The 26,343-nt window shown below is 43.6% G+C and overlaps 1 protein-coding gene across 1 annotated transcript in view; it reads right to left on the bottom strand.

The window, feature by feature from the left end:
• LOC120061351 (FYVE, RhoGEF and PH domain-containing protein 5-like) overlaps positions 1-26,343 on the bottom strand; it is a 72,149-nt gene that overhangs the window by 25,025 nt on the left and 20,781 nt on the right. The window contains exons 3-7 of the mRNA XM_039011105.1: positions 19,875-20,028; positions 19,731-19,789; positions 19,521-19,551; positions 11,382-11,533; positions 9,988-10,144 (exon numbers count right to left, since the gene is read on the bottom strand). Of these exons, the coding sequence (XP_038867033.1) occupies positions 9,988-10,144; positions 11,382-11,533; positions 19,521-19,551; positions 19,731-19,789; positions 19,875-20,028 (553 nt within the window). The remainder of the gene's footprint in view (positions 1-9,987; positions 10,145-11,381; positions 11,534-19,520; positions 19,552-19,730; positions 19,790-19,874; positions 20,029-26,343) is intronic.

Below are 26,343 nucleotides of genomic sequence, written 5' to 3'. Positions count from 1 at the left end.
ACAATATGTTGGGTGAAGTTTGGCCCATTCCTCCTGACAGAGCTGGTGTAACTGAGTCAGGTTTGTAGGCCTCCTTGCTCGCACACGCTTTTTCAGTTCTGCCCACAAATTTTTTTATAGGATGAGGTCAGGGCTTTGTGATGGCCACTCCAATACCTTGACTTTGTGGTCCTTAAGCCATTTTACCACAACTTTGGAAGTATGCTTGGGGTCATTGTCCATTTGGAAGACCCATTTGCGACCAAGCTTTAACTTCCTGATGATGTCTTGAGATGTTGCTTCAATATATCCACATAATTTTCCTGCCTCATGATGCCATCTACTTTGTAAAGTGCACCAGTCCCTCCTGCAGCAAAGCACCCCCACAACATGATGCTGCCACCCCCGTGCTTCACGGTTGGGATGGTGTTCTTCAGCTTGCAAGCGTCCCCCTTTTCCTCCAAACATAACGATGGTCATTATGGCCAAACAGTTCCATTTTTGTTTCATCAGACCAGAGAACATTTCTCCAAAAAGTACAATCTTTGTCCCCATGTGCAGTTGCAAACCGTAGTCTGGCTTTTTTATGGCGGTTTTGGAGCAGTGGCTTCTTCCTTGCTGAGTGGTCTTTAAGGTTATGTCGATATAGGACTCGTATTACTGTGGATATAGATACTTTTGTACCTGTTTCCTCCAGCATCTTCACATGGTACTTTGCTGTTGTTCTGGGATTGATTTGCACTTTTCGCACCAAAGTACGTTCATCTCTAGGACACAGAACGTGTCTCCTTCCTGAGCGGTATGACGGTTGCGTGGTCCCATGGTGTTTATACTTGCGTACTATAGCTTGTACAGATGAACATGGTACCTTCAGGCATTTGGAAATTGCTCCCAAGGATGAACCAGACTTGTGGAGGTCTACAATTTTTTTCTGAGGTCTTGGCTGATTTCTTTAGATTTTCCCATGATGTCAAGCAAAGAGGCACTGAGTTTGAAGGTATGCCTTGAAATACATCCACAGGTACAGCTCCAATTGACTACAATTATGTCAATTAGCCTATCAGAAGCTTCTAAAGCCATGACATAATTTTCTGGAATTTTCCAAGCTGTTTAAAGGCACAGTCAACTTAGTGTATGTAATCTTCTGACCCACTGGAATTGTGATACAGTGAATTATAAGTGAAATAATCTGTCTGTAAACAATTGTTGGAAAAATTACTTGTGTCATGCACAAAGTAGATGTCCTAACCAACTTGCCAAAACTATAGTTTGTTTACAAGAAATTTGTGGAGTGGTTGAAAAACAAGTTTTAATGACTCCAACCTAAGTGTATGTAAACTTCCGACTTCAACTGTGCATGGGAATCGGAATGACTGTTCGGGACATTTAATAATATATTGTAGAGGTGGCAGCCTATCAGATTGGAGGTGTGGCAGAGTTATTTTTGGTCATTCCTGTTTATCATGTTGAGTTGGTACACTGCAAATTAAAACGTTCCTTGAATATTTATGCATATTAAACATTCTAATATAATATTGACATTGCTGCCTACATACAGTAATAAAGTGTTAACTATTCCAACTTTGGGATTTGATGAGGCTCTTTAAGAACTCATACGCCTCTGATACCTTCATTGAAGCTACTAGCAATAGTTCATTGAGGAACTCTAGGGATTCCTTGAGGATCTCCAGGTTTCCTCCAGTCACTACTAACTCTAAGAGTTTCAGAAGAATTACAAGTCACTTATGTGACGAGCCAGGGCCAATATCTCAACATAGTGCTGGTCAGCACTTATAGTCCCTACAGTGCCCTCCAGAAACATCCCTATACACTTTCACTTTTACACACACAAACAAGCATGTACACAAACACACACGCACACACTCACATGCATGCAAGCGCAAACACACAAGTGCACATGTACACACACACACATACACACATCCACGATCACACTTCCCTACACATACAGCATAGGTCACAAATCAATGCCAAAGTCCTGGCAGAGCAATATGTTGATTTGATAGGGGAGTTGTAAAGACTGACCATCTGCTAATTAGCTTTTCTTATCTTCTTCACCAGCAGCTAGACAACAGCAATGCAACCAAAGACAAACACACACACAGTCATAGCCTACTGTACAATAACATAGACCTTATCCTCTCTCTCTCTCTCTCTCTCTCTCTCTCTCTCTCTCTCTCTCTCTCTCTCTCTCTCTCTCTCTCTCTCTCTCTCTCTCTCTCTCTCTCTTTCTTTCTTTCTGTGCATTTTATTTTCTATGGTGGAGGGCTAATGCATTATTTGTTTTAGCGGTATCCACAGTTTTTTTCAAAGTTAGGGTGGAAGTGTCACGTTCCTGACCTATTTCTGTTAGTTTGTTGTATGTGTTAGTTGGTCAGGACGTGAGTTTGGGTGGGCATTCTATGTTTTCTGTTTCTATGTTGGTTTAAGGGTTGCCTGGTATGGCTCTTAATTAGAGGCAGGTGTTTGGCGTTCCTCTAATTGAGAGTCATATTTAGGTAGGTTGTTTCACAGTGTTCGTTGTGGGTGGTTGTCTCCTGTGTCAGTGTTTGTCGCACCATACGGGACTGTTCGGTTGGTTTTTGTACATCGTCATTTTGTGTAGTCTATTTTCCCTGTTCGTGCGTTCTTCGTGTTTAATGTAAGTTCGTCGTCCAGGTCTGTCTACTCCGTTTGTTGTTTTGTTAGTTATATTGCAGTTCGTGTTTTTTCGTCTTGTCTTTAAATAAATTATGTGTTCACAACCCGCTGCGCCTTGGTTCCCTCACTACTCCTCCTTTTCGGTTGAAGAGGAGGAGGACTACCGTTACAGAACCACCCACCAATCCAGAATCAAGCAGCGGTGTAATCAGAGGAAGGGACAGCGCAAGAAGGAGGAATGGACTTGGGAGGATGTATTAGACGGTAAAGGTTGCTACACATGGGAGGAGATCCTGGCTGGAAGGGATCGCCTCCCATGGGAACAGCTGGAGGCACTGAGGAGAGCAGAGGCAATCGGAGAAGGGAACCGGCGTTATGAGGGGACGCGTCTTGCACTGAAGCCCGAAAAGCCCGTGAGTACTACCCAAAAATTTCTTGGGGGGGGGGCTAAGAGGTAGTGGGCCAAGGGCAGGTAGGAGACCTGCGCCCACTTCCCAGGCTAACCGTGGAGAGCGGGAGTACGGGCAGACACCGTGTTACGCAGTAGAGCGCACGGTGTCTCCTGTACGTGTGCATAGCCCAGTGCGGGTTATTCCACCTCCCCGCACTGGTAGGGCTAGATGGAGCATTGAGCCAAGCGCCATGAAGCCGGCTCTACATATCTGGCCACCAGTACGTCTCCTTGGGCCGGCTTACATGGCACCAGCCTTACGCATGGTGTCCCCGGTTCGCCTACATAGCCCGGTGCGGGTTATTCCACCTCCCCGCACTGGTCGGGCGACGGGGAGCACTCAGCCAGGTAAGGTTGGGCAGGCTCAGTGCTCAAGGGAGCCAATACGCCTGCACGGTCCGATTTCCGGCGCTACCTCCCCGCCCCAGCCCAGTACCACTAGTGCCTACACCACGCACCAGGCTTCCAGTGCGTTTCCAGAGCCCTGTTCCTCCTCCACGCACTCTCTCTATGGTGCGTGTCTCCAGCCCGGTGCCTCCAGTTCCGGCACCACGCACTAAGCCACCTGTGCGTCTCCAGAGCCCTGTACACACTGTTCCTTCTCCCCGTACTCGTCCTGAGGTGCGTGCACTCAGCCCGGTGCCACCAGTGCCGGTACCACGCACCAGGCATATAGTACGTTTTGAGAGTCCAGTGTGCCCTGTCCCTGCTTCCCGCACTAGGCTTGAAGTGCGTGTCTCCAGTCCGGTGCCTCCAGTTCCGGCACCACGCACCAGGCCTACAGTGCGTCTCAGCCGGCCAGAGTCTGCCGTCTGCCCAACGGCGCCTGAACTGTCCGTCTGCCAAGCGCCGCATGAACTGCCCGTCTGCCATGAGCCTACAGAGCCTTCCGCCAGACAGGAGCAGCCAAAGCCTTCCGCCAGACAGGATCAGTCTGAGCCATCCGTCTCCGCAGCGCCATCTGAGCCATCCGTCTCCGCAGCGCCATCTGAGCCATCCGTCTCCGCAGCGCAATCTGAGCCATCCGTCTCCCCAGCGCCATCTGAGCCATCCGTCTCCCCAGCGCCGTCTGAGCCATTCGTCTGTCCCGAGCCATTAGAGCCGCCCGTCTGTCCCGAGCCGTCAGAGCCGTTAGTCAGTCAGGAGCCGCTAGAGCCATTCGTCAGTCAGGATCTGTCAGGGCCGCCAACCAGACAGGATCTGCCAGAGCCGCCAACCAGACAGGATCTGCCAGAGCCGCCAACCAGACAGGATCTGCCAGAGCCGCCAGTGAGCCATGAGCGTCCAGAGCCGCCAGTGAGCCATGAGCGTCCAGAGCCGTCAGCCAGCCATGAGCGTCCAGAGCCGTCAGCCAGCCATGAGCGTCCAGAGCCGTCAGCCAGCCATGAGCGTCCAGAGCCGTCAGCCAGCCATGAGCGTCCAGAGCCGTCAGCCAGTCATGAGCTGTCCCTCAGCCCAGAGCGGCTATTTGTCCAGAACTGCCCCTCGGGGGGGGCTGACCAGAGAGGAAGGGCAGGTGGTCAGGATGGGAGATGGAGATGAGGAGGAAAGTGAATCTGAGGAAGAGGACGATGAGGAGTTATTTTTTTCAGACTCCTCTTCAATAGGTCCGGAGCTGACAGCCAGTCAAGCAGAAGGGTCAAAGTTCACGTTGAGGGAACTGACAAGGTTCCTGAATGAGACCAAGGGGAAAAAAGTTAATCTTGAGGCTTTTTTTTCTGATCCGAGAAAGTTTGTAAGATCAGCACAACATGCTATGAAAAATGAGTAGCATGGTGTCCTCTCACCCAGGAAACGATTTAGTTTGAGGAAGTGGGTCACAACAGTGCGTAGGGGTCTACCTTCAGACACTGTTTAGATGTATAGTTTCTTTCGGGGACTGGGGCTTTTTGAGCTTTGCTATTGGTTTCTTTCTTTGCTGGCTTTTCCCCCACTTCTTATGGAGACTCTTCGGGTAGGCTCGCTCAATATAAATGGCGCCAGAGATGCGGGAAAGAGGAGTGTGTTGGGTGAATATGTAAAACAAAAAAAAGTACAGGTGTTGTTTCTGCAGGAGACGCATAGTGATGTGGTGAATGAAGTCGACTGGGGGCTCTGGTGGAAAGGGGCAAGTGTGTTGAGCCATGGGACAAATCTTAGTGCAGGGGTGGCAGTCCTTTTTGTACTGCGTCTGTCTGTAAAAATTTGCTCCTCGGAGGTGTGTAGGGGTAGGCTGCTTGTTGAAAACGCAGAAATTAACAACATGGGTTTTGTCTTTATAAATGTGTATGCGCCTAACACAGGGAGAGAGAGGGGGGTTCTATTTGGGTCTTAGACAGGAACTCTCACAGGTAGTGCCTGAGGAGACGCTGGTGGTCGGAGGGGACTGGAACTGTACAATGGATTTTACGAAAGACAGAAATGGGGAAGAGCCTCATTCAGTGTCAGTGGGAGTGTTAAGGGACATCATTAATCAGTTCGACCTAGTGGATGTTTGGAGAACTAAACATCCCAACACAATACAGTATACATGGGTGAAGGTTTTTGGGGCTAGGGTGAGTGCAGCTCGACTTGATCGGTTTTACATGTCCAGGAATCGGAGCAATAGGCTGTTGGGCGCTACCATTCTCCCGGTGGGGTTTTCGGATCACCACATAACCATCGCTCGGCTGTCTATTTCACCAAGGCCCCGGCAGGCATCCTATTGGAAGTTTAATGTAAAGCTCTTACAAGATGCCACGTTTTGCTCAGGTTCCCAGACCTTTTGGGAAAGGTGGGGGCAGCGAAGAGAGGAGTATGAGTCTCTGATTCAATGGTGGGATGTGGGGAAAGTCCAAATTCGGCTTTTCTGTCAACAGTATACAGCTCTCTCATCCTCAGACGCTAGGAGAGTATTGGGGGAACTAGAGCGTTGTATAAGTGAGATGGAGGTAGAGATGGTGGGGCAAGGCAATGTAGGCCTCCAGGCTAATTTAGCTGAATTACGTAGGGACCTGGGTAGTTTTTTCCAGGTTAAAGCAAATGGAACACTTGTAAGAGCTAGGTTCTCCATGTTCAAGGAGATGGATGCTCCCAGCTCCTCCTTCTTTGGTTTGGAAAGACAGAGCGTTGAAGCCAAGGGTATGCATTGTCTACGGCTGTCTGATGGGCGGGTGACCTCTGTGGTGAGGGAGATGCGGGAGCGGACTGTGAAGTTTTATACTGAGTTGTATAGGGCAGAATTGTGTGATCCTATGTGTGCTCAGGTCTTGTTCGCAAGACTCCCTAAGCTATCTCTGGCACAGAGGGATGAAATGGACATTCCTCTGTTGTCCCATGAAATGGCAGAGGCCTTAACCCAGATGTCCCCTGGTCGTGCACAGGGAGTCGATGGACTCCCAGTGGAGTTTTATAAAAAATTCTGGGGAATAATTGGACAGGACTTATTTTGTGTGTTGCGTGGATGCGTTGGGGTAGGAGAGCTGCCAATGAGCTGCCGTCGAGCGGCTCTGACTATCCTGCCCAAAAAAGGGGACTTGTGTGAACTTAAGAACTGGAGGCCTGTTGCATTACTCTGTGCGGACTACAAGATATTTGCCAAGGTCCTCTCTAACAGACTGAAATCCCATCTGGACTCGATAGTACATAAGGACCAAACATGTTGTGTAACGGGACACTCAATCACAGACAACTTGTTCTTAATCAGGGACATGTTGGACTTGTCGAGAGGTTCTAATGGGAACTTTGGACTGGTCTGTTTAGATCAACAAAAGGCTTTTGATAGAGTGGACCATGAGTATCTGTTAATGTGATGTCTGTGTTTGGGTTTGGGAAGAGTTTTTTGACCTGTGTGAAGCTGTTGTATGCTGGGGCGTCATGTATGGTCAAGGTGGGAGGGGTGCTCAGTAGGCCAGTCTGGGCAGACGGGGAATTATACTAGGATGCCCTCTATCGGGGCAGTTATATACACTAGCCATTGAGCCTTTTTTCGGCCTGCTACGCAGGAGACTGCAGGGAGTGTGCTGGACAGGCATGGGTGTGGTGACAGGCATAGCAGTGTCAGCATATGCAGATGATGTTTCTGTGATGGTCAGGATATGCAGGCACTAGAGACCAGTATGAAGAGGTACGAGGGAGCTTCGTCAGCTAAGGTAAACTGGGGCAAGAGCAAAGCTCTGTTATGTGGGGCATGGGGGGATAGGGCCCTTCCTCTGCTTCCAGGGGGTTTGCAGTGGGGTTGTGAAGAGCTTAAAGTGTTGGGGGTGTACCTGGGCTCGGAGAGGTGGGTCAGGAAGAACTGGGAGGGGCTGTCACAGGCAGTGGTGTCAAGACTGGCCAGGTGGAGGTGGCTCCTGTCTCAAGTGTCATATAGAGGGAGGGTGCTGATAATCAACAACCTGGTGGCATCTTCCCTGTGGCATTAACTGGCTGTCCTCAACCCCCCCCCCCCCCCCCCCCCCCCGCGCTGGTCTGCTCGCAGACCTGCAACGCAAGCTGGTGGACTTCTTCTGGTTGGGCCATCACTGGCTGAGGGCGGCAGTGTTGTACATGACAGTTCATGAGGAGGACAGGGCCTGGTGGAACTGGAGAGCAGGGTGGCTGCTTTCCGACTAAAGGCGGCACAGAGACTGCTGTACCATACTGATGTCGGCAGGAGGGAACCAGCATGCGCACTGCTGAGGAGAGCTGGCGTATTAGGGTTGGACCGGCAGCTGTTCCTCATGAAGCTGGAGAGGCTGAGTACAGCAGGTCTCTCAGATTTTTACTCTGCAGTGCTGAGGGCCTGGCAGCTGCTAAGGCCCACACGAGAAGGATGTGTGGAGCCTGGCCTGGGCTGTGGGTGTGGGAGGAGCCTATCTTCCACAACCCAGCCATCCCTTTAAGATCGGTTCAGTCGGCCACCCTGCAGAGGCAACTGATGGCAGCGGGTTTACAAAGGCTGGGTGACCTGCGACTGCTGGGAGAGGAAGGGTGGAAAACCCCGGAAGTCCTGGCACAACAAACAGGAATAACGTCTCTTAGGCCGGAGGAGGAGGTCCAGGAGGCACTGTCTGAGCCGGTAAGTGGGGTGTTTGAGCGGCCAAAGAGGGAGGGGCCACCAATGTTTCCGCCACTGCAGGTGACGGCAGAGACTGGAGACTGGCAAGGGGGTCTGGAGGACTTGTTCGATTTTAACACTCCAAGCCTGGGGGAGTTTGAAGGTGTGGGAGGTAAAGCCCTCTACAACCTCTGCGTCAAGGTAAGGAGCATTAGAAGCCTAACAGGAGTGAAGGCACATCAGTGGCAGGGGGTATGTGGGGCGGAGACTATGGTGGGTTTTAGATGAAGGGGGATTTACAAACCCCCAGTACCAAAGAGGTTAGGGGACCTCCAGTGGAGGGTTCTTCATGGAGCCCTGGCCACTAACAGCTGGTTGGTACGGGTTGAACCGGGAATCGGGCAGGGGTGTCCTTTCTGTATTATGAAAGAAACTGTGATTCATGTGTTTTCTGTGTGTGCCAGGTTGATGCCATTAATGTCTCTGTTGGAATGTCTGTGTGAGAGGTTGGGGTGGTTTTTACTGTTGGGATGTTTATAATGGGGTACAGGTATTCGAATAAGGAGAAGGCCAAATGTGTTTTGTTGAATTTTCTGTTTGCTCAGGCGAAGTTGGCTATTTGGCTATCAAGGAGGAACAGGGTCAAAGGTGGGGAATAACAGACCCTTTACTATTATTTAATGGGATGGTCTCTGTGCGCCTTAGGGTAGAATTTGAGTTCTATAGAATGATAAAAGTGTGGAGATGTTTCAGGAGATATGGTGTGTTTGGGGAGGCTGTTTGTATAGCTGGGGGAGATGTTTTGGATATACGGTTGTAGAAGTGGTAAGGTTTTTTGGTTATTGTGATGTTTGGTGTTGTTTTGTATCGTGTGGTAGAGGGAAAGGTGAGTATGGTACATGTATGCAGTACAGGATATATGTTGGTGTTTTATTTTTAATGAAATGAGAATGTTTCATTAAAGAAAGACAAAAAGTATATCTCTCTCTATCTCTCTCTCTCTCTCTCTGGTGCATGATACTCAACTAGTCTAAAGAAGGCCAGTTTTATTGCTTCTTTAATCAGAACAACATTTTTTCAGCTGTGCTAACATAATTGCAAAAGGGTTTTCTAATGATCAATTAGCCTTTTAAAATTATAAACTTGGATCAGCTAACACAACGTGCCATTGGAACACAGGAGTGATGGTTGCTGATAATGGGCCTCTGTACGCCTATGTAGATATTCCAACAAAAATCTGCCGTTTCCAGCTACAATAGTCATTTACAACATTAACAATGTCTACACTGTATTTCTGATCAATTTGATGTTATTTTAATGGACAAAAAGTTTGCTTTTCTTTCAAAAACAAGGACATTTCTAAGTGACCCCAAACTTTTGAATGGTAGTGTATATTGTATGCTCAAAAAATTAGGAAATTATATTATTTTATACTAATACAATTGCTCAGAGAAAGAGATTTTGTTTAACAAGTAATACCTTTTTTCTCAAAAATGAATGATAAATAATGTATTATGTCATTTTGGAGTCACTTTTATTGTAAATAAAAATAGAATATGTTTCTAAACACTTCTATATTAATGTGGATGCTACCATGATTATGGATAATCCTGGTTGAATAGTGAATAATGACGAGTGAGAAAGTTACAGAGGGTCAAAACATGCTACCTTCCTTGTTATTGGTGATGTTGAGAGGTTAGCATGTCTTGGGGATATGATCTTGAATTTCAATTATTTATTTTATACAGTAATTATTGCTCATCTTTATCAAGGGTGTCAATAATTTCAAACCCCACTATACATACAGCCAGACTTGGAGAAACGCACTCTTGTCACCTATGATCTTATTCAACACAATCTATCTTCTATAAACAGTTTTGACTTGACTTTGACATCTGACCTCATACTGGCGGACGATTGCTGAGAAGGCGGGCGAGGTCCGGCAGCTTTCGTCCAGCAGGCTCATGCTGCGGTCGTAGTGACCGATGTAAGTCGTAAAGACCACAAACTCTGACTTCCTGGATAGGATGACATCCGCAATCCTCTGACTCTCCTCCCTGAAGGAAGAGAAAGAATGGGATGAAGACAAAAAACAGGGAGTGAAATGATGGAGTGCACACTAGACACTGTGCTCAGTATGCAGCAGACACATTACTAAATTGTTAATACATTGTTAACCAAATAGCTACCTGGACGATCTGCATTGACCCTCTTTGCCATAACTCTTTTGACTCATCACATATGCTGCTGCTACTGTTTATTATCTATCCTGTTGCCTAGTCACTTTACCCCTACCTACATGTACAGTTTACATATCTACCTCAATTACCTTGTACCCACGCAAATCGACTCTGTACTGGTATCCTGTGTATATAGCCAAGTTATCGTTACTCACTGTGTATTTATTCCTTGTGCTAATATTTTTCTATATTTTTGTCTCTGCATTGTTGCGAAGGCCCATAAGTAAGCATTTCACTGTTAGTTTACGCATGTGACATATAACATTTGATTTGTCAGCCCCTGAGTTGTGTATATGTCAGCTGAGGCTCCTCTAGTGGAGGTGGACTAAAGTAGCCAGCATACTACTTAAATAAATATAACACTAGTCACTTTAATAATGTCACTGTCACGATCGTCATTATGAATGGACCAAGGTGCAGCGTGATAGGCGTACATTTTCCTTTAATAAATGAACACCGAACAAAATCAACAAACTACCAAACTAAACGTGAAGCTAATAATAGTGCTGACATGCAGCTATCCATAGACAAGATCGCACAAAGGGGAAATGGCTGCCTAAATATGATCCCCAATTAGAGACAACGATAAACAGCTGCCTCTGATTGGGAACCATAACAGGCCAACATTGACACACAAACACCTAGATGACCCACCCTAGTCACACCCCGACCCAACCAACATAGAGAATAAAAAGCTCTCTATGGTCAGGGCGTGACAGTCACTTTAATAATATTTACATATCTTGCATTACTCATCTCATATATATATATATATATACTGTATTCTATATTATCTACTGTATCTTCATCTATGCCGCTCTGACATTGCTCATCCATATATTTATATACTCTTAATTCCATTACTTTACTTAGATTTGTGTGTATTAGGTATTTGTTGCAAAATTGTTAGATATTACTTGTTAGATATTGCTGCACTGTCGGAACTAAAAGCCAAAGCATTTTGCTACATCCGCAATAACATCTGCTGAACACGTGTATGTGACCAATACAATTTGATTTGATTTGTGTGTATGGTGTGCAGTCAATGTCTCACCACTGTCGGATGCGATTCTCTAACTCGGTGAGGATTCTGCGGTGCAGAGTGTAAACATCGGGCAGCTCGTTGAGGATCTCTCTCAGCCTCTCCTCCTCCAGCACAGGATCCCCCTCATCCCCTACTGCTGCCCCCACCGCCTCCCTGAAGTCCTGACACAGAGACAAAGATGATTTCATCATATGGGTTATTAATAAACTGTACATGATACATCATCGTATGAATTCGAAAAGTGCTTCCAGTCCTACGGCTGGACGACTCCTCCATTCACATAACTAACATTATAACTTCCAATTCAGTGAGCATTCTGTCTGTCTATCTGTGTTATGATGTCTATTTTTAGACTGACTGTAAATGACTGCATGAAGTAGGCAGTTAACATATAATGTACAGAGCACAGAACATTAGATTATCTCCATACGCCATGAGAACTACGTAGGATTTCTACGGTATGTTTACCAGCTTCCCTATGTACAGTATAGTACAGCACCCTGTCAATGACTGGGAGAGGGGCATTACCACATTCTGTGATGGAATTCTCATTACATCTTACGATTACGTCTCATTGATCACAACAATTGTTCTCAACCAGTATTTTAGAAATAATACAGTGTAAAATTGCTGTGTCATTCCATTAACCACGTTGGAATGTTGAATCAGTCCCAAGGGAAGAGCTGACCCACTTTTTAAAGCGCCATACCAATCCAAGCCTGGTTTCTCAGGAAAGAGGTGACAGACAAGGCCTTGTGATGTAATGCAGCGAGAAGTGAACCGAGATTAACTTTGACCACAGAAGGGTTGCATTCCAAATCCCTTGCCTTCTCTCTGAAATGTGCAATGAACCACTTACTCTCCCCCAAAATAGGATAGGCTTCTCTGCTGCTGAAAACACTTCCACACAGCTAATGCAGACAGTGCGGTTCTCCAGTCTGTAGGTAACCCTCCATTACATAATTCAAAGCCATCCCAATGATTCTATCTTGTCTGAGTGATTCACACGATTTGACTTCACCACAGACAAAAAAAATTATGTCTGCCAAGATCTGAACATGCTTTTGCCTGTGTACCTATTACTGTACCAACCATATCACTTTATACAATGGGTGGGTCTAATCCTGGATGCTGATTGGTTAAAACAGTGTTATTTTTTTTACTATTTTATTTTTCTTACAATACTTAAACTATACATGGACAAAGACAATAGAAAACTTAACATTTATGTACATTGATTTCTACAAACATTAATAACATCACACCCGCTCAGACCTACGCGTTCATTTTCTCTCCTTACTCATTCTTTAAATATCTCCAGTGCTTGTAATATTTTATGGCTTCAAATTGAACTATTTTGTTTGTCTCTAGCCCATTTGTTTTCAATATTTAATTATAATGCATTTTATTTATCCACTGTCTTAATGATGGAGGGTCATTTGATTTCCAGTTTTAAAGCAATTATTTTTTCAAAATGATTGACATGAAAAGTATGGTCCAACCCAATGGGTATCTCACCCCACCATCATATGCCATGTCTTAAAATATGCAGATATACGGATTAAAAGTACATTTATATTGTAAAACAGCCAACGTTCTACCTCCGCTCATAACTTTTGGACTTTATAGCACTCCCAAAAGGCATAAATCATTGAGTCACTGTTAGTTTTACACTTAAGACATGACTCTGCTGTTGTGCTGTAGAATTTGTGAATTTTGTTATTTTGTATAATACATTAGTTTATACTGGATTAAGCATACATTTTCATGAACTGTAATTTTGTTAGTTATTTTCCAACACTCCCTCCATCTAGTGCCAATATCAGTTATTTTTAAGTATCGGTTCCAATAGTTTAGGAAATAGCAGGAAATAGCTACCTATGAAGTTGTTCATGAAAACAGACATGGGAAAATATTCTGGGGATGAGCATGCGCATCTTCAATATGCACCCATTGTTCCTCTTTAGTGCATTTAACAATACGTTGCAAATAAAAGCGTTGGGTGGCGAGTTGATAGAATTCCAAGTCTGGAAGCTTAAAACCATCCTCAGACTTAGGGATTTGTAAAACTTTCCTATTTATTCTATGAGTTATATTTGTCCATATAACGTCTGTTATGGCCAAGTATAGTTTTTAAAGAATGTCTTCTTTGGCTTTGGTATTACCAAAAATAAATATAAAAACTTTGGGAACCATGCCATTTCAACTAGGTTTATTCTACCTGTAAGATTTATGGGAAGATTATTCCATGAAGTTATCTTTATATATTTGTTGTTTATTGTCACTTATTAAGCATCCTAAATATTTCATATTTTTTATGGTCCACTTAAAGGATTGCTGTAGATCATGAGTTATTTTTTTATTTTTTTTCCTATTGCCAATATTTCAGTTTTTCCACATTCATTTTATATCCTGAGATTTGAGAGTATTCTGAAAATATTTTTAAGAAGGGGGGCATTGAGTTTTCAATATTAGTCAGGTATATCAGAAGATCGTCTGCAAATAAGTTTATCTTATATTCATGTTTACCATTAATGGTTTGGATCCTGTCAAATTCTTTCTGCAAGCGGTTCAATTGCCAGTGCAAACAAGAGGGGGGAGAGAGGACCTCCCTGTCTCTAGCCCCTTTCTAAAGCAATTTCATCAGATAATGTATTATTTGTGAATATTTTTGCTTTAGGATATTTATATAATATTTTATATGAAATGTATTATTTCAGCTGGAAAGTTGAAAGCTTCCAAAGACAGTCGATAGCCTTTTCGGCATCAATAGCCATTATTGACAAATCTACATCTTGTATTTTACTATATTGTACTATACTGAAACATATTATTTTATTTGTTTGTAAGTGTCTTTTTAATAAATCCTGTTTGATTGATATGTATCACCTTAAAAGCATCCCAAATGATGTTGGGGGTGGGCTTTTCTCTATCTTATATGTCAACATGTGTAATGGTAAAGGTCTTTATTTTTGTATTTAATACATTTTGGGTCTTGAAGATGTGCTCAGTTCATTTTTGGAAAATAAAAATATAGTAAATTCTTGAATAACTTTTCTTACTGTGAGAAAAAAGGAGTAGTCTTTTGAAGTTGGGAATAGTAATATCTAGGTGTACTGTAAATTATTTGTAGATATTACATTTCTCAGCTTCTTATGGCTGCAGCCCGGCGTCGGTACACTTATGACAACAGCCACTTCAAGTGCAGGGCGCGAAATTCAAAATATATATTTTTTAAATATTTAACTTTCACACATTAACAAGTCCAATACAGCAAATGAAAGGTACACATCTTGTGAATCCAGCCAACATGTCCGATTTTTAAAATGTTTTACAGCGAAAACAGCACGTATATTTATGTTAGCTCACCACCAAATACAAAAAAGGACAGACATTTTTCACAGCACAGGTAGCATGCACAAAGCCAACCTAACTAACCAAGAACCAACCAAACTAACCAACAAACAACTTCATCAGATGACAGTCTTATAACATGTTATACAATAAATCTATGTTTTGTTCGAAAAATTTGCATATTTCAGGTATAAATCATAGTTTACATTGCAGCTACAATCAGAAATTGCACCGAAAGCAGCCATAATAATTACAGACACCAACGTCAAATACCTAATTACTCATCATAAAACATTTCTGAAAAATACATAGTGTACAGCAAATGAAAGACAGGCATCTTGTGATTCCAGCCAATATTTCCGATTTATTAAGTGTTTTACAGCGAAAACACAATATAGCGTTATATTAGCTTACCACAATAGCCAGAAACACATGCCATTTCCCAGTAGCAAAAGGTTAGCGATCGTAACAAACAAGCAAAAGATATATAATTTTTGACTAACCTTGATATTCTTCATCAGATGACAGTCCTATAACATCAGGTTATACATACACTTATGTTTTGTTCGAAAATGTGCATATTTAGAGCTGAAATCAGTGGTTATACATTCTGCTAACGTAGCTACTATTTCCCACAACGTTCGGATATTTTCCTGACACTTTTTCTGACACACATATTCTGACCAAATAGCTATTCATAAACATAACTAAAAAATACATGTTGTATAGCAAATGATAGATCCATTAGTTCTTAATGAAATCGCAGTGTTAGAATTCTAAAAAATAACTTCATTACGACATCCAGCTTCGGTATAGCTAGAGTACCCAAAACTTGGGCGCCAACGACTAGTTCACATCTACGACAGATATATGAAATAGCATCATAAAATGTTTCTTACTTTTGCTGATCTTCCATCAGAATGTTGGACAAGGTGTCCTTTGTCCAGAACAATCGTTGTTTGGATTTAGAACGGCCACTTTCCCTCTTGAATTAGCAAGCACACTAGCCAAGTGGCACGGATCTCTCCATCGTCAACAAAGTCAGAGAACGGAACACGGCAAAACTCCCGAAAAATTTTCAATAATCTGATTAAACTATATTGAAAAAACATACTTTACGATGATATGGTCACATGTATCAAATAAAATCAAAGCCAGAGATAGTAGTCGCCTATAACGGCAGCTAAACAGAAGGCAAATCCAGGTACCACCTCGCGCTCTCCAGAGTACTGGAAATGGGGGACACGTCATACAAAGAGCTTGTATTCCACTTCAGACCAAGATAAACACTAAATTTCTTCTCTCACCGCCTCTTGACATCCAGGGGAAGGTGTATGACGTGCATGTATACTCATACGTATCATGCCCATTTATAGGCAGGAAGAAGAACAGAGCCTCGATTTCAGACTTTCCACTTCCTGGTCAGGAAGTTTGTGCCAAATGAGTTCTGTTTGACTCACAGATATAATTCAAACGGTTTTAGAAACTAGAGAGTGTTTTCTATCCAATAGTAATAATAATATGCATATTGTACGAGCAAGAATTGAGTACGAGGCCGTTTGAAATGGGCACCTTTTATCTGGTTACTCAATACTGCCCCTGCAGCCCAAACAGGTTAAGAGGCTCATTGAATTTGCCTTTTATATTTTTATGTCTGTCTAACTTGCCGAATGTGTGATTTAAGTCGCCTGCGAAATTAATATTTCCTTGCTGGGTTTGATCTAATATAGCTTGAATTCTATCAAAAACACGAGAATTGCCCCTGGGGGGATATCAAATCAAATCACATACGATGAAATCAATGTGTATATTTCACCATGTAAGGTATATTTCTTAATGAGAAAATGGCATTCTTGGTCCGTGTGCTGGGATATAAGGGAAAAGGGTGTATTCTTATTTATCAGGATGCCTACACCTCTGCTGTTACTACAGTAGGTGGCAGCATATGCCTCTCCAACCCAGCTCCTCTTTAAATATTCAATTTATACTTTTTTGATCTCTTGCAGGAAAGCCTCATCTGCTGACAATCTCTTTAAATGTTTAAGAGCCTTATGCGTTTTGCCATAATGGAGACCGTGCACATTCCATGTAATAAATTGGATTATTTTTGGCCTTAATCAACATTAAGCTTGTATGTTCTGACTATCATTGAAGAACCAGATAAAACATTTTAGCAAACATGTCATATGAGGGTGGTGGACATCTCATGGATATGGGAGAGTCATAGTATGAATACATAGTTATTGTATACATTACATATATAGAATGTGTGAACATGTAGGCTGAGAAAACATTTAATAGATGAACACACAAAAAACATAAAGCAAGTACTTTGTACTTTGAGGCGTTATGCCTTTTTAGGGCTTTTAAGCTCCAACTCCTCTCCTAATGTACCAAAAGTCTGTGGGTTATGTCATTGTAAATACATTGGAGAAAGACTGCCACTTAAACACTGTGTTCAGTGTCATGACTGTCCAGTGAGGATTCAAATGGGTCAGATCAGCTTGGCAATGGATGACACTAACTAGTCCTTCTCTCACCCACAGAAGACGGGAGGAGGGAACTGAGCCAGTTTGACAGCTCACACCCTGTCATCCAGAGAGATCTCCCTCTCCAAAATCCACCAAGGAATGTACTTTGTTAACAGACTTTTTCCCACTAAACAATATTTCTAACAAAAGAACATAGGGAATGGTCAGAGATGATCTATAGAAAACTATTGTCAAATTGTTATTTATTTTGTGATGTTATTAAAAAGGTTATAAAGGAAATACTGTAACTTGAAAAGTATAAACACTACATGTATGAAGTCTCCATACTTAACGTTGTATAGGAAATATGAAAAATTATTGAAATACTTTTGTTAAGATAGGAATGTGATTTTAGGAGCCATAAGATCATTTGTCTCCTAAAATCTTTGAATAGTATGTAGCCACACCCCGAGTGAGGTCAGAGAGCGTGTCAGCCAGACGGAGCCATCCCCTTCGGCCAGAGTGCATAAAAGGATTGGTGGAGAAATTAACAGTAGACCAGAACATGTGAAGTGGTAGTTACACTTTCGAAATGGTTGGAACTTTGAACCTCAACACGAGGTGAAGAAAATAAACTCACCTCCCAGACCAGAGAGGTGTGTAGAGCTGCAGCTCACATCCAGGGTGGTTTGAATATCAACACCCGGAAGCGGCGAGAAGCTCACCTCACTGGTACGGCTGATCAGCTGTTCTAAGTCAAATATCTAGAAAAGCGAATTTAAGTGGGACCATCCTACTACTCTTCTCAAATCACCGTATCCTACTACTCTCATCACCAATGGGAACTGTCGACACGGCTGGCTACCCTATCTTCCATGGAGCATCTTCCAGAGTGAACAACAGTAGAAGACGGGAAAGGGGAGACCACTTTCGGACAATCAGAGCTATACAAGCGTGCCGCTGAAAGGCCAACAACTTTGCTAAGGAGGGCTGGTTCTGACAGTGATAAACGGCGAGTGAAGGCATACACACGTAAATACATTCATGATTTCTAATTCTAAAGGGGTGGCGGTTCTTGTGCAAAGTACATGATTACTGTGAGAATAGTTTCTAAAATGTATAAACGATGTGTCTCGCTTTCTTTTTGTCTCTCTCTCCCTCTCCATGTCGTTTTGTAAAAAGCCACCATATTGTGTCAGTCCGGTAGGGACCTGTATTGAGTGTGTAAGTTTATTCTGTGTTATTATTTAGTTAGCTATAAAATAAATAATGACACCAATTTGTGTAGTATTGAATCATAAGTAAGGCTGGGGTTTTTGCAGATCGAAGACGGTTATGACTGTTCAGAATGACGATATGATAAGAGGTTATCATTAATACGTTGACTGTTTTATGGATGTGATAGGTAAAGACCTTTAGAGTTTAATTTGGGAGATGGTAACTCTTTAAACAACTGCTCTCATGGTGCCCCAAATTCCTAATGAGTTAATTGTTACATTATTAGTTTAATCGGGTAACAATTAAACATAGTTAGTTGATTCGATAAATAAAAGTAATCAGATTAATGAAAGTAAAGTCACAACATTAGTTTGTAATACCTTCAAAATTGAATTAAAGTACAGTGGTTGGTGAGGCTCTACTTGGGGAAAGTGGTTCACAGAGAGACAAAAGTGAGATGAGTGGAGGCACCACACATACTTCAGGGAATTGTCTGATGCCCTCCCAGCCACCTTGGCCCTCAGATTGAGCCCATCTCCACTCTCTCACCAATAACCACCATTGGATATAATGGCAAACAAGGAATAATAATGACGCGACATCCTCTCCTAATTTGTCCAGAACTCTTATTCATTTTACAGCAGGTTTGCAAGTCACAAAAATAAATACAATTACATTGTATTATAGATACATCCTTCCTTCCCTCTCTCCCAAGCCAAGTTTCCGACTGTTATCTATACACAACATCCCAAGTCTATGACGGTGAAATGCCTGTTTACTGTTCTATCTGAGAAATCACTGCACATCCACTGTCCCATCAGCCCAGCCAGCAATTCATAAACTTGATCTCCACTGTAAAAAGCATCTAGACATTATTTCCCCTTGCTTATAGCCTAGCATTGGGATTGCAACAGAGGGGATTTGTATAAACCTTGTTGTCTGCCTCTCCGATCCATCTTCTGTATCTTTCTACTACCAACTCATGGGGGCACTAAACGCCCAATGACAGAGAGCTTTCCTAGAGCAGAGTTTGCTACATGAAGGTGAGAGGAAATCCAATCCATCTAAAAATACATGTCTGGTTCAGAGACTTCTTCATACCTACCTCCTGGAGAAGCTTGAGGGCTTTCACATGTCTGCAGAGAGAGAATTGAGGCACTGTCAGGTTTACATGTGCAGATGAATGTAAAAATGCATTAATTTACAGGTTATTAGGGTGAAACAACAGGGTGAAAAGGACAGAACAATGTTACAGAGTTAAAGAGTTACAATGATGCTGACAAGTAGTGTTATATGTGATACTCAGGTCACTCACAATCTCTCAGTGTCCACCAGCTCTTTGGCAATGTAGAAGGCTCTGGATCGACCGTCGGTCTGTAAAGAACAACATTATCAGTAACAAATCTCTATGGAATAGCAAACATAATACAATAACAATATCTTGGTTTTGAAAACTTACCCGTCTGTCATATGTGTTATCTGCTCCTCCCTCCTCCTCCTCAGAGGTTTGTTCTTGGTCCTCCTCCTCCGCTGTTCCGTCCCCCGCCTCAACCCCTGACCCGCCAGGTGAACCAACAGCTATGGCGCACACGGTGTAGGCTTCTGTATAGGCACTGAGAGGACAGGCCCAGATAAGAGCATCAGTATAGAGGTGTAGGATCTTAATTTGATCACCCTGTTGCAGGTGAACTTTCCTGCTGTGCAGGAAATGTAAAACATCTAGTGTATTTGAGGTTAAAAAATGCTTCTGAAGATTGTAATTTCCACTTAGAAATTTCAGACTTGATTTTCTCTTACAAAAAATGTATCATCAGTTATAATAATCCACATTTCCTGTTGCTGCAGGATCATTTTCCTGCTGTAGCAATCTGGCTCAAATTAAGATCCTACTGTAGTGTAGTTCACACATACATGTCGACAAATACACATTCAAACATCAACATATGTATGTTAACAACCACACACACCATACCGTGACAGTTTAGTCAGTGCAGTTTTCTGAAATCTGGCAGATGATGAGGGTGAGCCAGTGAAGGAAGGAAGGAGAGGAGAGAGAGGAGAGACAATAAACCCATCAAAGATATTACTAAACCAAAGGACATTTACAGAGAGGCATTATGAAGCTGTAACTCAACTGATGTGCAGTGGATCAAATTCATAAAATCCCAAACTCTGATCATTAGCAAGATAAAAAAAAAAATTAAACATAAAACCATCCTTGAGATTAATATGAAGGGGGAGACAGAGTGAGACAGCTTGTCTCCAGCTAGGGTCCATTTCCAAACCAACACAGAGAGGGCTGGTAACTCTTCTTTATAGGAAATGAAGAGGAACATGTTGGATCAATGGAAAGGAGGATTAATCAACCCCAGAGTGATCTCTCATAGGTCACGGTGTCAGGCAATCTCCCATGATGAATGGCTAATAAAACTAGAAAGTCTCTCAGGGAAACAAATTAAAAACCATTTGTTCAGGAAGAGAACAATGACATTGTTAGAGACATTTTTCAAGATTCTATCTGCCCATTCCAATGTACAGTATGGCATTTCCATCATGAATGTCTTTATCTACAGACCACACCATGAAGTATTATCTTTATACAGCATTTACAGTACATTTACACTGAGTGTACAAAACATAAGGACTCCCTGCTATTTCCATTACATAGACTGACCAGGTGAATCCAGGTGAAAGCTATGATCCCTTATTGATGTCACTTGTTAAATCCACTTCAATCAGTGTAGATGAAGGGATCAGACAGGTTAAAGAAGGATTTTTAAGCCTTGACACAATTGAGACATGGATTGTGTATGTGTGCCATTCAGAGGGTGAATGGGCAAGACAAAATATTTAAGTGCCTTTGAAACGGGTATGGTAGTAGGTGCCAGGCACACCGGGTTGAGTGTGTCAAGAATTATAACGCTGCTGGGTTTTTCACGCTCAACAGTTTCCCGTGTGTATCAAGAATGGTCCACCGCTCAAAGGACATCTAGCCAACGTGACACAACTGTGGGAAGCATTGGTGTCAACATGGGCCAGCATCCCTGTGGAATGCTTTCGACACCTTTTAGCATCCATGTTTTGACGAATTGAGGCTGTTCTGAGGGCAAAAGGGGGTGCAACTCAATATCAGGAAGGTGTTCTTAATGTTCTGTACTCTCAGTGTATACAAAGTCTATAAAGTTGTATCAATATTTCAGTTTTCTCTGCATAATTTGGCTCTTAGTGAGAGCAGTCCCCCTCTCCTCTCTCCATAAACCTTTATCTGTGAGATATATGATGCAGAAGAATAACACTCAACTGAGTTGACTTTATATGCCTCAATACTGCTGTAATAATAGCAGGTTATATGGAGGAACATCAGACATATGGAGAGCGACAACGTGAAATTATGAGAAGAGATGAGAGGTCTTTTTAGTGTGGGGAAAGATAAACCTGGAGTGCCTCCAGCGACACAGCCATACCCAGGCCATGGACCAGCATCAATGGGATGGGATGCAGTTAATAGTGGTGCACTCGACTAAATCGGAACAAAGGAACCGATTGAGTCAGTTCCCAGTTTTCAGCTTCCAAATAATTTCCAACCAAAAACACATCATAATCTCTGCATGTTACAACTTTGTCCCTTAACCATGGCAATAGCATCTGGTCTCTGCAGCCTCTGTGCTATAATGTTTTATTACAGCCAAAGAACAAATCTACAGTGGTGAATTACAAAAGGGGATAACAAATTATACTTCCCCGCTTCCCCAGGCTCTTTGTGAGCTTATTTGTTTGTCCTGCTGATAGTGGAAGGGTGATATATATAATATACTGAAGGACTTGGTTTCTCGGATAGTAATTATTCTAGTGGTGAAATTAGTAAAGATACCTGTAAAGAAGACTGGGGTAACAAATAACTGTGCCTCAGTATGTTCAGTGCTGTGCTGCTAATGCTATCATTAGTGTAACCCGGTGCTTGACTGTTTCTGCGTTCAACACCACAAACAAGTCAAGACCTGTATGTACTGTAAGCCCTTTAAAGTCCTCCACCCCTTCTCCGGCATTTCCCGTAAACAGAGAAGTGGACGCTCAAAGGCAGGACACTTCCTCCCCAGGGATGACCTGACAATGACCTCACAGGCCCCACACCCAGGCCTTCCTGTAGCCAACACCTAGCCTATGGGCAGGGCTCCTGACCACTGCTGACCAACCTCTAGCCAACACCTACAGGCAGAGCCCCTGACCACTGTTGACCAACCTCAAGTTTCAAATTCAAGTTATATTAGTGGTATGTACGGGATACACATGGTATACACCGTCCAAAGAAATGCTTACTTGCTGGTTCCTTCTCGATAAATGCAACAATAAGAAATACTAAAAGATAAGAATACGAAAATACAGTAAATGGCTCAGTAGAATATAATAAACATTTTAGCATACGTATAATATAGGAACATTTACACATGTTTTGGGTAAGGAGAAATTGGGGGAGCAAATGTTTCAATTGTGCAGTATTTAGCAATCATAATAAGATTCTGGTAGCAGCAGTTGTGATGTGTATGTAGCATGAATGTGTGTGTGTGTGTGTGTGTGTGTGTGTGTGTGTGTGTGTGTGTGTGTGTGTGTGTGAGTGAGTGAGTGAGTGAGTGAGTGAGTGAGTGAGTGAGTGAGTGAGTGAGTGAGTGAGTGAGTGAGTGAGTGAGTGAGTGAGTGAGTACATGTGTGGTCAGCCCAGTTCAAGTGTTCAGCAGTCTGATGGCTTGTAGATAGAAAGTGTCTCAGAGCCTGTTGGTATCAGACCTCATGCTCTGATATCATCAGCCCGATGGTAAGGGAGTGAACAGCTCCTGGCTGGGGTGTGTGGTGTACTTGACGATGCTGTGGGCCTTCCTCAGGCACTGTTTGGAGTAGATGTCCTGGATGGGTGGGAGCACGGTCCATGTACTGGGCTGTCTTCACCACTCGCTAGAGGCCCTTGCTGTCGTGGACGGAGCAATTCCTGACCAGGCCGTGATGCAACTGGTCAGGAGGACGCTCTCAATGGTGCAGCAGTAGTATTTGAGGAGGAATTCTTCAGCCACCTTAGGAAGTAGAGATGCTGTTGCACCCTCTTGACAAGAGTGGTGGTGTTGTTGGTCCATGTCAAGTCCTCGGGGAACAGAACAGAAAACTGTAAAATAACAAATTATTTGAGGAACAGAACCCGAACCAAAAATTGAAATATTATGTACTGTTTCGGGAACCGATTATTTTTTTTAAAGCATGGGAACCGATTATTAACGTACTTTCACGTTCCAGGCATTTTTTTGTAGTCCCACAAAAAAAATATATATGTTTATTCAAACCTGTGTAGAACATTATTTTGCTGGTCGGAACAGTGGAATGCAATGAAAAAAATTATGGTTCTGTTCAGAACGAAACGATAGGGCTGGACGCCGAGAAACTTAAAACTGCTCTACTGCAGTCCTGTTGATGTGGATTGGGGCATGTTCCCTCCTCTGCTTTCTGAAATCAACCATCAACTCCTTTGTTTTCCTGACGTTGAGGGAGAGATTGTTGTCCTGGCACCACAATGCCAGTTCACTTACCTCCTCCCTACAAGCTGACTCATTGTTGTTGATTATCAGGCCTACAACCGTGGTGTTGTCAGCAAACCTGATGATGGAGTTGGTGTCGTGCAAAGTCACGCAGTCGTGGGTGAACATGGAGTACAGCAGAGGGCTGAGGACACATCCCTGGGTGCCACTGTGTTAAGAATCAGTGTGAAGGAGGTGTTGATGCCAATCTTCACAACCTGTGGACTGCCCGTCAAGAAGTCCGGGATCGAGGGTGCCCAGACCCAGGGTGGTGTCCAGATAGTCTGTAGTCCTTGCCAAATGCGTCGCGAGTCTGAGTTGTCGAACATCAATTCAAGTTTGAGTCTGTATTGTCTTTAGCCAACACCTACAGGCAGATCCCCTGACCGCTGCTCACCAGCCTTCAGCTACAACATACAGTGTAATTCTCCTGACCATGACAAACTGATTAATAGCCAAAAGACTGCTATGGAAAGTAAAGACAGTCAATATGTGCAGTCTAAAACCATATCAGTTCATATGTGAGAGTAGAAAACAGTAAGACCCTATGTGTTTGGTACAGGCAGTGGATCTCTGACCCTTTATTTGCAAACAATTTCATTAGAAATTCCTTAAAAGCACACAACAAATGTGTAGGTATTAAAATCTCTGTGTTGAGGTAACAAGTGTTGTGAGTGTTATATCTGAGTGTTGATTCTAGTGGGGTTAACACCAGTGGGATTGAAATTGACGCCACCTGAGGTGAATAAATGAAGTGTTAACCAGTTGTTACTCGACTGCGTTGAGTTAATTTCCGCTAGCTCTCTCAGAGTGAAAAAGACATGGGAGGGGCCATAGTATCAGATTTCTCAGCATGATTTGTTGCAGGTTGCTTTTTAGAAATAGCTTGTTTTAATATCTATGGTTCTGCATGCACATTGATTGAGTAATTGATCTTATACTACACAAAGATAAATAACATTTTCCCGTTATTGAGATGGTTGTACCAGTTTAGACGGTTTAAGTAGTCTCATTTATCATTCTTCCCTACCTTGGCAGTCATTCTAACTGCAGTGATAAAAAGTTTCAATTGTTGGATATTCTAATACTGGCTGGATTCCAATAGGAATTATACAATTTGCAAGCCATCATAATATGGCTTGCAAACCAGGAGTTTCAGACCACTGTGTTAAGGTAAAATAAGGCTGTCAAAGTATTTTAACAATCATGTCTCTGTCACTAGCAAACACAGTCATGGGTGGTACTGTTACTTCTAAAATTCATTCAAAAGGCACCCTTGGAAATAAATATGAAAATAATGCTTTAATCCCTACATGTCACGATCGTCTTGCGGTGAGAGAGAGGACCAAGGCGCAGCGTGTGAAAAATACATCTTCTCTTTATTTAGAAGAAGAACCAACGAAACAAAACAACAAATAGACGAACGTGACGCTATTAACGACTAAGTGCAAACATGCAACATAGACATAGACAATTACCCACAAAACCCCAATGCCTATGGCTGCCTTAAATATGTCTCTCAATCAGAGACAATGAACCACAGCTGCCTCTAATTGAGAACCAATCTAGGCAGCCATAGACATACAAACACCTAGACAAGACACTGACCCATTAAACATACAAAACCCCTAGACAACCCAAAAACACATACATTCCCCATGTCACACCCTGACCTAACTAAAATAAAGAAAACAAAGATAACTAAGGCCAGGGCGTGACAGTACCCCCCCCCCCCCCAAAGGTGCGGACTCCGGCCGCAAAACCTGACACAGAAAGGGAGGGTCCGGGGTGGGCCTTCTCATGGCGGCGGCTCGGGTGCGGGACGTGGTCCCCACTCCACCATTGTCAATACCCGCTTTGGTGTCTCTGGTAGATCCTGGCTGGCGGGCGACTCTGGCTGCTCATGGCTGGCGGGCGACTCTGGCTGCTCATGGCTGGCGGGCGACTCTGGCTGCTCATGGCTGGCGGGCGACTCTGGCTGCTCATGGCTGGCGGGCGACTCTGGCTGCTCATGGCTGGCGGGCGACTCTGGCTGCTCATGGCTGGCGGGCGACTCTGGCTGCTCATGGCTGGCTGGCGACTCTGGCTGCTCATCGCTGGCTGGCGACTCTGGCTGCTCATCGCTGGCTGGCGACTCTGGCTGCTCATGGCTGGCTGGCGACTCTGGCAGATCCTGGCTGACTGGCGGCTCTGGCAGATCCTGGCTGACTGGCGGCTCTGGCAGATCCTGGCTGACTGGCGGCTCTGGCAGATCCTGGCTGACTGGCGGCTCTGGCAGATCCTGGCTGACTGGCGGCTCTGGCAGATCCTGGCTGACTGGCGGCTCTGGCAGATCCTGGCTGACTGGCGGCTCTGGCAGATCCTGGCTGG

Source organism: Salvelinus namaycush, chromosome 2, assembly GCF_016432855.1.
Source record: "Salvelinus namaycush isolate Seneca chromosome 2, SaNama_1.0, whole genome shotgun sequence".
NCBI lineage: Eukaryota > Metazoa > Chordata > Actinopteri > Salmoniformes > Salmonidae > Salvelinus > Salvelinus namaycush.
This window is presented reverse-complemented; position numbering and strand designations above follow the sequence as displayed.